We start from the raw sequence: 14,832 nt of genomic DNA, 5'->3' as shown, positions 1-14,832 counted from the left end.
ATATGGGGACCACAAAATAACATTTTAAAGCTACAGTAAAGCTAGTTAACTCGTTTTAGTTATATTGCAAAAACTTGCTTTGCTTGGAGTGATGAATTAAGAAATAATTTCCAGCAGAAACGTTACAAACGGTTATGCTTCCGGCACCAAACAGGAAGTACATTTTCAACTCTGTCGGCGCTATTTGTCGAATACACAACATTATGGCCGGTTGGTGAGAGAAAATACATACATTAGTTGCACCGTTTCATAAGCCACAGGGCTCAAAGCGTTTGAAAAGGGTTCATTATGTCTTCTTATTCATGTACTTTTTCACATTTTCTTGTACTGGGACCGTATTTTTGGTATTTTAGATGGATTTTTTTTACCTGCAGTCTCCTTCAGAAGGGTCACCTGACCACCGTGGTCAAAATTATATCTAATATTCCAAAAATATGGACGTTTTTTTTATAAGAAAATTGGAAAAAGTATAAACAAAAAAGCGTCGTAAAAAAAAGTTTGGACAATATGGGGACCACAAAAATAACATTTTAAAGCTACAGTAAAGCCAGTGGTTGCTGCCCTCTTGTGGAGTTATTAAAGCATCTCAATCAGGAGGTTGCCTACAGCCCATCCATCCATTTCCTACCGCTTGTCCCTTTTGGGGTCGCCATTAATGCCGATTCCTGTTGATCAAGCGCTAATTAGAGACCGTGGCGGTGATTTTTCAAGTCATTATACAACATGAACTGATTATATACCTTGCGAGGACGATTTAATCTCCGTTTTGTGGCGCTATCGCACGCCAAGCAGCTGTGGAATAAGTTTGACTCACACCTGCAGTCCATGTTTAAATATTTGGACAAGATTCCTGGAAATGCTGCAGCCTTGAATTCCGGTCCTTTAACCACGAGGATTTCCTAATTCTATACATGCTTTAAGTATGTATGCAATGTAAAAAAAAACAGGCCCATTCATAATAACTTGCAATATTTTTGCAGTGTTTTGGTCATTTTAAGCATTTAGCGTAACCTGGACGAATTCATGTTACACAGCACACACCAACTAACTCAACGTATAAACCCCTCTGAAAAAAAACTATTTCTATATATGCTTTAAGTATGTATGCAATGTGAAAAAAACAGGCCCATTCATAATAACTTGCAATATTTTTGCAGTGTTTGGGTCATTTTAAGCATTTAGCGCAACTTACTTCCTGGACGAATTCATGTTACACAGCCCATATTAACTAACTCAACATAGGAAACATAGTCTGTGTTTGCTACCCCAAATCATAATATGATAGAATGATGATTATGGTAATAACAATAATAATCCCCGAGAGGGACAAGCGGTAAAAAATGGGCGGAAGAATGGAATAATATAAATTAACAATAAGAATGTAATAATAAATATTTTGAATTTAACTTCAGTTGTATTTGTTTGCTTGTTTTACCTTGAATTTTTTTTTTTGGCGCATAGGAAGAATGGCCGTGCGCGACCCAAGGGTCCCTGGTTCAATCCCCACCTAGTACCAACCTCGTCATGTCCGTTGTGTTCTGAGCAAGACACTTCACCCTTGCTCCTGATGGGTGCTGGTTAGCGCCTTGCATGGCAGCTCCCTCCATCAGTGTGTGAATGTGTGTGTGAATGGGTAAATGTGGAAGTAGTGTCAAAGCGCTTTGAGTACCTTGAAGGTAGAAAAGCGCTATACAAGTACAACCCATTTATCATTATTTATCATTTATATATAGATGCTTTAAGTATGTATGCAATGTAAAAAAAACAGGCCCATTCATAATAAATTGCAATATTTTTGCAGTGTTTTGGTCATTTTTAAGCATTAAGCGTAACCTGGACGAATTCATGTTACACAGCACACACCAACTAACTCAACGTATAAACCCCTCTGAAAAAAAACTATTTCTAAATATGCTTTAAGTATGTATGCAATGTAAAAAAACAGGCCCATTCATAATAACTTGCAATATTTTTGCAGTGTTTTGGTCATTTTAAGCATTTAGCGTATCCTGGACGAATTCATGTTACACAGCACACACCAACTAACTCAACGTATAAACCCCTCTGAAATTTCTATTTTTTTTATATATATGCTTTAAGTATGTATGCAATGTAAAAAAACAGGCCCTTTCATAATAACTTGCAATATTTTTGCAGTGTTTTTGGTCATTTTAAGCATTTAGCGTAACCTGGACGAATTCATGTTACACAACACACACAAACTAACTCAACGTATAAACCCCTCTGAAAAAAAACAATTTCTATACATGCTTTAAGTATGTATGCAATGTAAAAAAAACCAGGCCCATTCATAATAACTTGCAATATTTTTGCAGTGTTTTTGGTCATTTTTAAGCATTAAGCGTAACTTACTTCCTGGACGAATTCATGTTACACAGCACACACCAACTAACTCAACGTATGAAACATGTTCTGTGTTTGATACCATAAATTACATGCTTTAAGTATGTATGCAATGTAAAAAAAAACAGGCCCTTTCATAATAACTTGCAATATTTTTGCAGTGTTTTGGTCATTTTTAAGCATTAAGCGTAACCTGGACGAATTCATGTTACATAGCACACACCAACTAACTCAACGTATAAACCACTCTGAAAAAAAAGTATTTCTATATATGCTGTAAGTATGTATGCAATGTAAAAAAAACAGGCCCATTCATAATAACTTGCATTATTTTTGCAGTGTTTTGGTCATTTTAAGCATGAAGCGTAATTTACTTCCTGGACGAATTCATGTTACACAGCACATATTAACTAACTCAACATAGGAAACAGTCTGTGTTTGCTACCGCAAATCATAATATGATAGAATGATGATTATGGTAATAACAATAATAATCCCCAAGAGGGACAAGCGGTAAAAAATGGGCGGATGAATGGAATAATATAAAAATAACAATAAGAATGTAATAACAAATATTTTGAATTTGACTTCAGTTATATTTGTTTGCTTGTTTTACCTTTTTGGAGGCATTTAGCCTATGAATCTCATTCCCTATGCAAGACAAAGACATGTATTTATCTTGTGTGTGCATTCCAAATAGTTAAAAACTGCTAGCGCGAGGTGGCTAATAATACAGGTTATCTGTTCTGCCTATAAACCCCTCTAAAAAAAAAACCTTAAAAAACTATTTCTATATATGCTTTAAGTATGTATGCAATGTAAAAAAAACAGGTCCATTCATAATAACTTGCAATATTTTTGGAATGTTTTTGGTCATGTTAAGCATTTAGCGTAACCTGGACGAATTCATGTTACACAGCACATATTAACTAACTCAACGTATGAAACATGTTCTGTGTTTGCTACCAAAAATTATAATATATTAGAATGATGATGATAATAACAATAATAACCCCCCGAGAAGGACAAGCGGTAAAAAAATGGGCGGATGAATGGAATGATATAAAAATAACAATAAGAATGTCATAACAAATATTTTGAATTTAACTTCAGTTGTATTTGTCACGACCAGAACAGGACTCTGAACACAGATGCAGGATTTGAAGACAATATATTTATTTGGACAAGGGAAGGGGTCCAAAACAGGAGAAACAAAACAGGCTATAAAAACACAACTGACCTGAGCTCTAAACTAACAAAAATATCTATAACTCAAAAACGCTCCATCTACGGAGGGAAAAAGGGGCTATGAACAAAAAAACTACTAAGTATAACAAAAGTCGCTCCAATGGAGGTGATGCTAGGAAGCTAATCTTACCTGAGAAAACTTACAAATCAAAATACTCCCATGGATCCAAAAGAGATACAAGAAATGTGGCTGTGGCTGTGGACAATGCTATGGCAAGGGAACGCTGGAGGTACGCACATGAAGTAACGAGACACTCTGGCACAAGACAAGAGGAGGACGAGACATTTATACACATGAGGGAGTGTGACACAGGTGGGAACAATCAGGCAATCAGGAGAGACATCAGACCAGTGAAACAGGAGGAAGGGCAAGTGACCTGAAACGAGAGGGAGAGTTAACCTTTCAAAATAAAACAGGAAATGGCAAGACAACATGACAACAGACGAAACCCAGACAAGACTTCACCCAGGTGTGACAGAACCCCCCCTTCTAGGGCCGACTCCTGACGGCCCAGGGACCTCAGGGTGGAGTCTATAGAAGTCCCGGATCAGGGAGGGGTCATCAATGTTCCGTTGGGGAATCCACTGTCTCTCTTCTGGACCGTACCCCTCCCAATCCACCAAGAACTGTCTACCTCGACTTCTTTTGCGTACCGCTAAAAGTTTCTTGACCCGGTACAGAAGTCCTCAGTCTACAGCTTCCAGCGGCGGTGGTGGGGGTTTGGTGGCTGGGACCATGGGGCTTTCTTTGGCAGGCTTGACTTGGCTGACATGGAAAGTAGGGTGGCCGCGGAGCGACCTGGGTAGGCAGAGGCGTACTGCTGCTGGATTGATGACCTTGGTGATGGGGAAGGGACACACGAATCTGGGCGCTAATTTCTTGGAGGGAACCTTGAGGTGCAGGTCTTTGGCGGATAGCCATACTCGCTGTCCTGGCCGGTAATCAGGTGCTGGGCGCCGCTTCCGGTCGGCTGCTTTCTTGACCCGATCTCCTTGGCGAGCGAGCACTTGTCGGGCCGCAAGCCAAATACGACGGCATCGGCGCACCAGGGCGTGGGCGGGGGGCACGGAAACTTCTGGCTCTGAGTCTGGGAACACTGGCGGTTGGTAGCCGTAGACACACTTGAAGGAGGAGAAACCAGTGGCAGAGGTAGGCAAGGAGTTATGGGCATATTACACCCAGACCAGGTGGGAACTCCACTTTGTTGGGTTCTGGGACACGAGGCATCGGAGGCCGGTTTCCAGTTATTGATTGAGGCGCTCGGTCTGGCCGTTTGCCTCCGGGTGGTATCCTGATGTCAGGCTGGCTGTAGCCCCGATGAGCTTGCAGAACTCCTTCCAGAACCGTGAGATGAATTGGGGCCCCCGGTCTGATACAATGTCTGTGGGAAATCCATGAATTCTAAAAACGTGTTGCATCAATATCTGAGCAGTCTCCTTGGCTGTGGGCAACTTTGGCAAGGCAATAAAATGTGTCATCTTTGAAAATCGATCGACCACGGTGAGCACCGTGGTGTTACCTCTTGAGACCGGGAGGCCAGTGACGAAGTCAATAGAGATGTTAGACCACGGTCTGGAAGGGATAGGCAGCGGCTGTAAAAGTCCAACACGTGGCCCAGAGGATGTTTTGTTACGAGCGCAGACCGGACACGCCTCGATGTACTCCCGGACCCCCGCCTCCATGGATGGCCACCAGAACCGCTGTGAGATCATAAACATAGTTCTCCGGATCCCCGGATGGCAGGTAAGCAGCAAGGTGTGAGCCCAATGGATCACCTGTGGGCGCAGACTGGCCGGGACAAACAGGCGATTCTCTGGGCACCCACTAGGTGGAGGAGTCTCACCATTAGCGTGCCTTACCTCTCGTTCTATCTGCCAAGTGACCGCTCCAACCACACAGTTCAGTGGAAGGATGGGTTCTGGTACATTGGCAGCAGGCTCGGGGTCGTAGAGGCGTGACAAAGCGTCTGACTTGACGTTGCGGGACCCCGGCCTGTAAGACAACGTGAAGTTAAAACGATTGAAAAACAATGCCCACCTGGCCTGACGTGAATCCAGTCTCTTGGCGTTTCGAATATATTCCAAGTTCTTGTGGTCAGTCCAAACTATGAAAGGATGTTGTGTCCCCTCTAACCAATGTCGCCACTCTTCCAGCGCTACCTTGACCGCCAGAAGTTCCCTGTTGCCAACATCATAGTTACGTTCTGCAGGGCTCAACCGGCGAGACAGAAAAGCACAGGGGTGGGTCTTGCCATCTGCCTCCAGTCTTTGGGATAAGACCGCCCCAACTCCCTCGTTCGACGCGTCCACCTCGACCACAAATTGGCGTTGTGGATCTGGTAGCGTGAGGATGGGTGCAGTCGTGAAGCGGCGCTTGAGATCCTGGAACGCCCTCTCTGCCTCCGGAGACCAGTGGAAGCGCACCTGTGGAGAAGTCAAAGCATGGAGAGGGGAAGCTATTGCGTTAAAGCCTCTGATAAATCGTCTGTAGAAGTTCGCAAAACCGAGGAATTGCTGAACCTTCTTACGACTATCAGGTGTTGGCCACTTGGCGACTGCGCTAACTTTAGCCGGATCCATCTGTACACTTCCAGGGGCTACAATGAAGCCCAGGAAGGAGGTGGTGTCGGCATGGAATTTGCACTTTTCAGCTTTTACGTACAGGTGGTTTTCCCGGAGCCGTTGCAAAACCTGGCTGACATGGTGTCTGTGAATGTCCAGATTGTCAGAATAAATTAGTATGTCATCAAGATAGACGAAAACAAAATTGTCCAAAAAGTCTCTCAGCACATCATTAATCATAGCCTGAAAAACAGCAGGGGCATTAGTGAGACCAAAAGGCATTACTAAATATTCGTAGTGGCCACTAGGGGTGTTAAATCCGGTTTTCCACTCATCACCTTCCCTAATGCGAATGAGGTGATAAGCATTGCGTAGGTCAAGCTTGGTAAAAACTTTGGCCTGCTGGAGCTGATCGAAAACTGATGACATTAATGGCAGAGGGTACCGATTCTTTATTGTTATGTCGTTGAGGGGACTATAGTCTATACACGGTCGCAGGGTGCCGTCTTTCTTGGATACAAAGAAAAACCCTGCTCCAGCAGGTGACGATGAGGGACGGATGAGTCCCGTCTTAAGTGAGGACTGTATGTAGTCTTTCATAGCATGTTTTTCGGGACCTGAAACCGAATATAGGCGCCCCTTGGGGATGGTAGATCCGGGAATGAGGTCTATAGCACAATCGTAAGGACGATGTGGTGGGAGCGATGTAGCTTTTACCTTATTAAAGACCTCCTTCAGGTGGTGATAGCAAGGAGGTACTGACGTCAAATCTGGGTGCTGTGGTTCTATGGTAAAGTGAGCAGAAACAGAGTTTATATTCGTGGTGGTTCTTGCTGGGGCACTAACCCTCATACACTTCCCCACGCAGTTCCTTCCCCAGCCCCTGATTTTGCCTGTGGGCCAGTCTATGTGGGGGTTGTGGTAAACGAGCCATGGATGTCCCAATACCAGGGTGCGTGCTGGTGAGTGAAACAAAAAAAAGTTCAATAGTTCGTGGTGATTATCAATGTCTATGGCTACGGGTTCTGTGACATGGGTGATCGTGAATAAAGCGCTACCATTAAGGGCGCTAGCCTTAAGGGGTGGTGTGATGGCCCTTGTTTTTACTCCCAATTTCTTGGCTAAACCCCAGTCCATCAAGCTCTCATCGGCCCCAGAGTCAATTAAAACATGCATAACCACACTAATAGAGTCATTGGTTACCTTAATGGGTGTCAAGGTACGCACAGTAGCACTTGAGGCAGGATTCTGATCCCTCACCTGGGTCGACTTGGAAGGGCAGGCGGCCACGAGATGCCCCACCTCCCCACAATAGAAACATCGCCCCTCCTTGAGGCGACGTTGGCGCTCTACCAGAGGGAGTCTTGCCCGGCCCAACTGCATGGGCTCCTCTCCCCTCTCAGGCAGGGAATAGGGAAGCCGTACTGTTGGTTGAGGACCTGGAGTAGAACTGGCGGTGAGAGAAAACTGCGGCTGGTGGTCTGGATCCGTCGGACGGCCTCCTTGGAGAAACTTGAACTCCTGTAGTCGTTGGTCTGTCCTGATGGCGAGGGTGATGAGGTCGTCCAGGTTCGCGGGTAGGTCTCTGGGTAGAAGTTGCTCCAGAAGCGGGCCGGCCAGCCCCTTGAGGAAGACGTCATAGAGTGCTGTAGTGTTCCATCCGCTGTCTGCGGCCAGTGTTCGAAAACGAATGGCATAATCAGAAGCTGATTCTTTCCCCTGACGAATCCTACTTAGCTCTCTGGCCCTTTCGCGCTCAGTAGAGACAGGATCAAAAGTCTTTTGGAGAGTCTCTGTGAAGTCTTGGAGTGAGCTGCATATGTGAGAGCCCCTGGACCACTCAGCCATGGCCCATTTCCTTGCTCTCCCCGCCAGATAAGAGATCATAAAAGACACCTTAGCACGATCGGTGGGAAAGGCATGGGGCGAGAGCTCCAAATGCATCTCACAGCTTATGATAAATTCTTTGCATTGTCCGGGTTCGCCCGCAAAGCGTTCTGGAGGGGCCAATCGGGCTCCCACCCCACTATGAATGGTGGGGAGTACCTGAGTCATGGGGGCTGGCTGCGGCTCAGGCACATGGGGTGCGGGACCAGGCTTGGTCATTTGGGTGAACAAAAGTTGCACCTGTTCCGCAAGTTGGCCCACCTGGGAGGTAACAGCGGTCTGAAAGTTCTCTTGGATTCGGGCGATCCCCTGGATTCCCTGGCCCAAGACTGCCACCCGCTCCTCATGAGCGAAGAGGCGGGATTCCTGCGCATGAAGGGTCGCGGCCCACTGCTTCGATCCTGCTGTGTCCATACTGGCCAGAGTGTACTGTCACGACCAGAACAGGACTCTGAACACAGATGCAGGATTTGAAGACAATATATTTATTTGGACAAGGGAAGGGGTCCAAAACAGGAGAAACAAAACAGGCTATAAAAACACAACTGACCTGAGCTCTAAACTAACAAAAATATCTATAACTCAAAAACGCTCCATCTACGGAGGGAAAAAGGGGCTATGAACAAAAAAACTACTAAGTATAACAAAAGTCGCTCCAATGGAGGTGATGCTAGGAAGCTAATCTTACCTGAGAAAACTTACAAATCAAAATACTCCCATGGATCCAAAAGAGATACAAGAAATGTGGCTGTGGCTGTGGCTGTGGACAATGCTATGGCAAGGGAACGCTGGAGGTACGCACATGAAGTAACGAGACACTCTGGCACAAGACAAGAGGAGGACGAGACATTTATACACATGAGGGAGTGTGACACAGGTGGGAACAATCAGGCAATCAGGAGAGACATCAGACCAGTGAAACAGGAGGAAGGGCAAGTGACCTGAAACGAGAGGGAGAGTTAACCTTTCAAAATAAAACAGGAAATGGCAAGACAACATGACAACAGACGAAACCCAGACAAGACTTCACCCAGGTGTGACAGTATTTGTTTGCTTGTATGACCTTTTTGGAGGCATTTAGCCTATCAATCTCATTCCCTATGTAAGACAAAGACATGTATTTATCTTGTGTGTGCATTCCAAATAGTTAAAAACTGCTAGCGCGAGGTGGCTAATAATACAGGTAATCTATTTTGCCTGTAAACCCCTCTGAAAAAAAACCCCTATTTATTTATTTGCTTTAAGTATGTATGCGATGTAAAAAAAAAACAGGCCCATTCATAATAACTTGCATTATTTTTGCAGTATTTTTGGTAATTTTAAGCATTAATAAGTGTAACTTACTTCCTGGACGAATTCATGTTACACAGCACACACCAACTAACTCAACGTATAAACCCCTCTGAAATTTTTTTTTTTATATATATACATGCTTTAAGTAAGTATGCAATGTAAAAAAAACAGGCCCATTCATAATAAATTGCAATATTTTTGCAGTGTTTTTGGTCATTTTTAAGCATTAAGCGTAACCTGGACGAATTCATGTTACACAGCACACACCAACTAACGCAACGTATAAACCCCTCTGAAAAAAACTATTTCTATATATGCTTTAAGTATGTATGTAATGTAAAAAACAGGCTCATTCGTAATAACTTGCAATATTTTTGCAGTGTTTTGGTCATTTTAAGCATTTAGCGCAACTTACTTCCTGGACGAATTCATGTTACACAGCACACACCAACTAACTCAACGTATAAACCCCTCTGAAAAAAAAACTATTTCTATACATGCTTTAAGTATGTATGCAATGTAAAAAACAGGCCCATTCATAATAACATGCAATATTTTTGTAGTGTTTTGGTCATTTTAAGCATTTAGCGTAACCTGGACGAATTCATGTTACACAGCACACACCAACTAACTCAACGTATAAACCCCTCTGAAAAAAAACTATATCTAAATATGCTTTAAGTATGTATGCAATGTAAAAAACAGGCCCATTCATAAGAACTTGCATTATTTTTTTGCAGTGTTTTTGGTCATTTTAAGCATTTAGCGTAACCTGGACGAATTCATGTTACACAGCACACACCAACTAACTCAACGTATAAACCCCTCTGAATTTTTTTTTTTTTTTATATATATGCTTTAAGTATGTATGCAATGTAAAAAAACAGGCCCTTTCATAATAACTTGCATTATTTTTGCAGTATTTTTGGTAATTTTTAAGCATTAAGCGTAACCTGGACGAATTCATGTTACACAGCACACACCAACTAACTCAACGTATAAACCCCTCTGAAAAAAAACCTATTTGTAAATATGCTTTAATTATGTATGCAATGTAAAAAAAACAGACCCATTCATAATAAATTGCAATATTTTGCAGTGTTTTTGGTCATTTTAAGCATTTAGCGTAACCTGGACGAATTCATGTTACACAGCACACACCAACTAACTCAACGCATAAACCCCTCTGAAAATTTTTTATTTCTATGTATGCTTTAAGTATGTATGCAATGTAAAAAAAACAGGCCCATTCATAATAACTTGCATTATTTTTGCAGTGTTTTGGTCATTTTAAGTATTTAGCGTAACCTGGACGAATTCATGTTACACAACACACACCAAATAACTCAACATATAAACCCCTCTGAAAAAAAAACTATTTTGTAAATATGCTTTAAGTATGCATGCAATGTAAAAAAACCCAGGCCCATTCATAATAACTTGCAATATTTTTGCAGTGTTTTGGTCATTTTAAGTATTTAGCGTAACCTGGACGAATTCATGTTACACAGCACACACCAACTAACTCAATGTATAAACCCCTCTGAATTTTTTTATTTTTTTTATATATATGCTTTAAGTATGTATGCAATGAAAAAAAACAGGCCCTTTCATAATAACTTGCATTATTTTTGCAGTATTTCTGGTCATTTTTAAGCATTAAGCGTAACTTGGACGAATTCATGTTACACAGCACACACCAACTAACTCAACGTATAAACCCCTCTGCAAAAAAACTATTTCTATACATGCTTTAAGTATGTATACAATGTAAAAAAACAGGCCCATTCATAATAACTTGCAATATTTTTGCAGTGTTTTTGGTCATTTTTAGGCATTAAGCGTAACCTGGACGAATTATGTTACACAGCACACACCAACTAACTCAACGTATAAACCCCTCTGAAAAAAAAACTATTTTGTAAATATGCTTTAAGTATGTATGCAATGTAAAAAAAACAGGCCCATTCATAATAAATTGCAATATTTTTGCAGTGTTTTTGGTCATTTTTAAGCATTAAGCGTAACTTACTTCTTGGACGAATTCATGTTACACAGCACATATTAACTAACTCAACGTATAAACCCCTCTGAAAAAAAACAACTATTTCTATATATGCTTTAAGTATGTATGCAATGTAAAAAAAACAGGCCCATTCATAATAACTAGCATTATTTTTTTAGTGTTTTGGTCATTTTAAGCATAAGCGTAATTTACTTCCTAGACGAATTCATGTTACACAGCACACACCAACTAACTCAACGTATAAACCCCTCTGAAAAAAAAAAACTATTTCTATATGTGCTTTAAGTATGTATGCAATGTAAAAAAAAACAGGCCCTTTCATATTAACTTGCATTATTTTTGCAGTATTTTTGGTAATTTTTAAGCATTAAGCGTAACCTAGACGAATTCATGTTGCACAGCACACACCAACTAACTCAACGTATAAACCCCTCTGAAATTTTTTTTATTTTTTATATATGCTTTAAGTATGTATGCGATGTAAAAAAAAAAACAGGCCCATTCATAATAACTTGCAATATTTTTGCAGTATTTTTGGTAATTTTAAGCATTAATAAGCGTAACTTACTTCCTGGACGAATTCATGTTACACAGCACACACCAACTAACTCAACGTATAAACCCCTCTCAAATTTTTTTTTTTTTTTATATATATGCTTTAAGTATGTATGCGATGTAAAAAAAACAGGCCCATTCATAATAACTTGCAATATTTTTGCAGTGTTTTGGTCATTTTAAGCATTAATAAGCGTAACTTACTTCCTGGACGAATTCATGTTACACAGCACATATTAACTGTGTATACTTATATATACATGTATATAACTAACTCAACATAGGAAACATGTTCTGTGTTTGCTACCACAAATCATAATATGTTAGAATGATGATTATGATAATAACAATAATAACCCCCCGAGAGGGACAAGCGGTAAAAAATGGGCGGATGAATGGAATAATATAAAAATAATGTAATAATAATATGATATGTAAAAAGTGCATTGTTGGCAGTTTCTGGATGTTTTCTAGGGAGTCTTTATGGGCAGAATAGATCCTTTTTGACCTCAGGGCCCAACTTTTCCACTACAGACGGGCCCGGGGCCCACACAAATATTAACACTGAATTAGTAATCTTCCTCCTTATTGTACCCAGATTCTATAAATCTATCTAAACTAGTTACTAGTAACAGGATACACCTTGTCAAATGAGATGAAAGCAAGTGTTAGTCAAAAAGATTGTTGTTAAGTGTTACTAATCAAAAATGGGACTCATATAAACTGATGAAATATACATTTACATACGCAGTGCTAAAAAAGACGATTTAAACTAAATAATGAATGTATATGTTTCTTAAATTAACTGAATTGAAGCGCAAATGAAAATACAGCTTTAGTCGTATTTTTTGCGCTCAAGACTTCTTACCTGCATTTTATCCTTCATCTCTACTCATGGTTCTTACTATTTTACAAGTTTTAATGATTTTATTATCCTGTGATAGTGTTGACTCACTTGGCTCCTCTGTACTACCGCTCCCAGTCTGTGGAACGCTCTCCCTGACCACCTGAGGGCACCACAGACTGTGGATGCTTTTAAAAAAGGCTTAAAAACCCTTCTTTATAAAAAAAAGCCCTGGTTTTTTTTAGATATATGCATACTAGTTCTAGCTATTTGGCTGTTCTAGTTTTTTTTTTTTAATACACTGTAGCACTTTGAGGTTGTTTACTCAATGTAAAGTGCTTTTTACAAATAAAGTCTATTATTATTATTATTATTACTCAGCCATGCATTCATTTGAACATATATCATTTAACTTTGTAAAAGCACTTTTATATATAAAAAGCGCCTTATAAATAAAGTTTGATTTGATTTTCTCAGGACTGTTTACATGCTATAAGAACATAAATGGTAAAAGGAATATGTTGACCACAACAATGTATTCCAGTAAATGTCATAACTGATCCATGAAAATGTTTGTTTCTCTCAGACATTACGTGTTGGACATCTCTGACGACATCGGCAACTTTGGGGAAGTGCGCCTCCCCATCCTGGGCTGCCTGGCCGTGTCCTGGGTGGTGGTCTTCCTCTGCCTCATCCGGGGCGTCAAGTCCTCTGGAAAGGTGAACTATATTAGCTGTATTGGCCTACTATCAAAATGACTTTAAAAGACTTATATAAGTGTTATAATGAAGGCAACACATGATGTAAGTGTCTATATTAGCTATATTAGCCTACTATCAAAAAATTTCTTTAAAAGACTTATATAAGTGTTATAATAAAGGCAACACGTGACGTAAGTGTCTATATTAGCCTACTATCAAAATGACTTTAAAAGTCTTATATAAGTGTTATAATGAAGACAACACATGATGTAAGTGTCTATATTAGTTATATCAGCCTACTATCAAAATGACTTTAAAAGTCTTATATAAGTGTTATAATGAAGACAACACATGATGTAAGTGTCTATATTAGCCAACTATCAAAATGACTTTAAAAGTCTTATATAAGTGTTATAATGAAGGCAACACATGATGTAAGTGTCTATATTAGCCTACTATCAACGTGACTTTAAAAGTCTTATATAAGTGTTATAATGAAGGCAACACATGATGTAATTGTCTATATTAGCCTACTATCAAAATGACTTTAAAAGTCTTATACAAGTGTTATAATTAAGACAACACATGATGTAAGTGTCTATATTAGCCTACTATCAAAATGACTTCAAAAGTCTATATAAGTGTTATAATGAAGACAACACATGATGTGTCTATATTAGCTATATTAGCCTACTATCAAAATGACTTTAAGTCTGATACAAGTGTTATAATGAAGGCAACACATAATGTAAGTGTCTATATTAGCCTACTATCAAAATGACTTTAAAAGTCTTATATAAGTGTTATAATGAAGGCAACACATGATGTAAGTGTCTATATTAGCTATATTAGCCTACTATCAAAATGACTTTAAAAGTATTATATAAGTGTTATAGTGAAGGCAACACGTGATATAAGTGTCTGTATTAGCTATATTAGCCTACTATCAAAAATGACTTTAAAAGACTTATATAAGTGTTATAATAAAGGCAACACATGATGTAAGTGTCTATAGTAGCCTACTATCAAAATGACTTTAAAAGTATTGTATAAGTGTTATAATGAAGACAACACATGACGTAAGTGTCTATATTAGCTATATTAGCCTACTATCAAAATGACTTTAAAAGTCTTATATAAGTGCTATAATGAAGACAACACATGGTGTAAGTGTCTATATTAGCCTACTATCAAAATGACTTTAAAAGTCTTATATAAGTGTTATAATGAAGACAACACATGATGTAAGTGTCTATATTAGCCTATTATCAAAATGACTTTAAAAGCCTTGTATAAGTGTTGTAATGAAGGCAACGCATGATGTAAGTGTCTATATTAGCTATAATAGCCTA

At 39.9% G+C, this 14,832-nt stretch overlaps 1 protein-coding gene across 2 annotated transcripts in view; it reads left to right on the top strand.

Moving 5' to 3' along the window:
- The window catches only part of slc6a9 (solute carrier family 6 member 9), a 187,210-nt gene that overhangs the window by 144,786 nt on the left and 27,592 nt on the right, over positions 1-14,832 (top strand). For both annotated transcript variants that reach the window (XM_061936109.1, XM_061936101.1), the window contains one exon: positions 13,366-13,498. In XM_061936109.1, the coding sequence (XP_061792093.1) occupies positions 13,366-13,498 (133 nt within the window). The remainder of the gene's footprint in view (positions 1-13,365; positions 13,499-14,832) is intronic.

The sequence above is a fragment of the Nerophis lumbriciformis genome, linkage group LG03 (assembly GCF_033978685.3).
Source record: "Nerophis lumbriciformis linkage group LG03, RoL_Nlum_v2.1, whole genome shotgun sequence".
NCBI classification, from domain to species: Eukaryota; Metazoa; Chordata; class Actinopteri; order Syngnathiformes; family Syngnathidae; genus Nerophis; species Nerophis lumbriciformis.
Note: the sequence above shows the minus strand (reverse complement) of the source record. Positions and strands in the feature narration are given on the sequence as shown.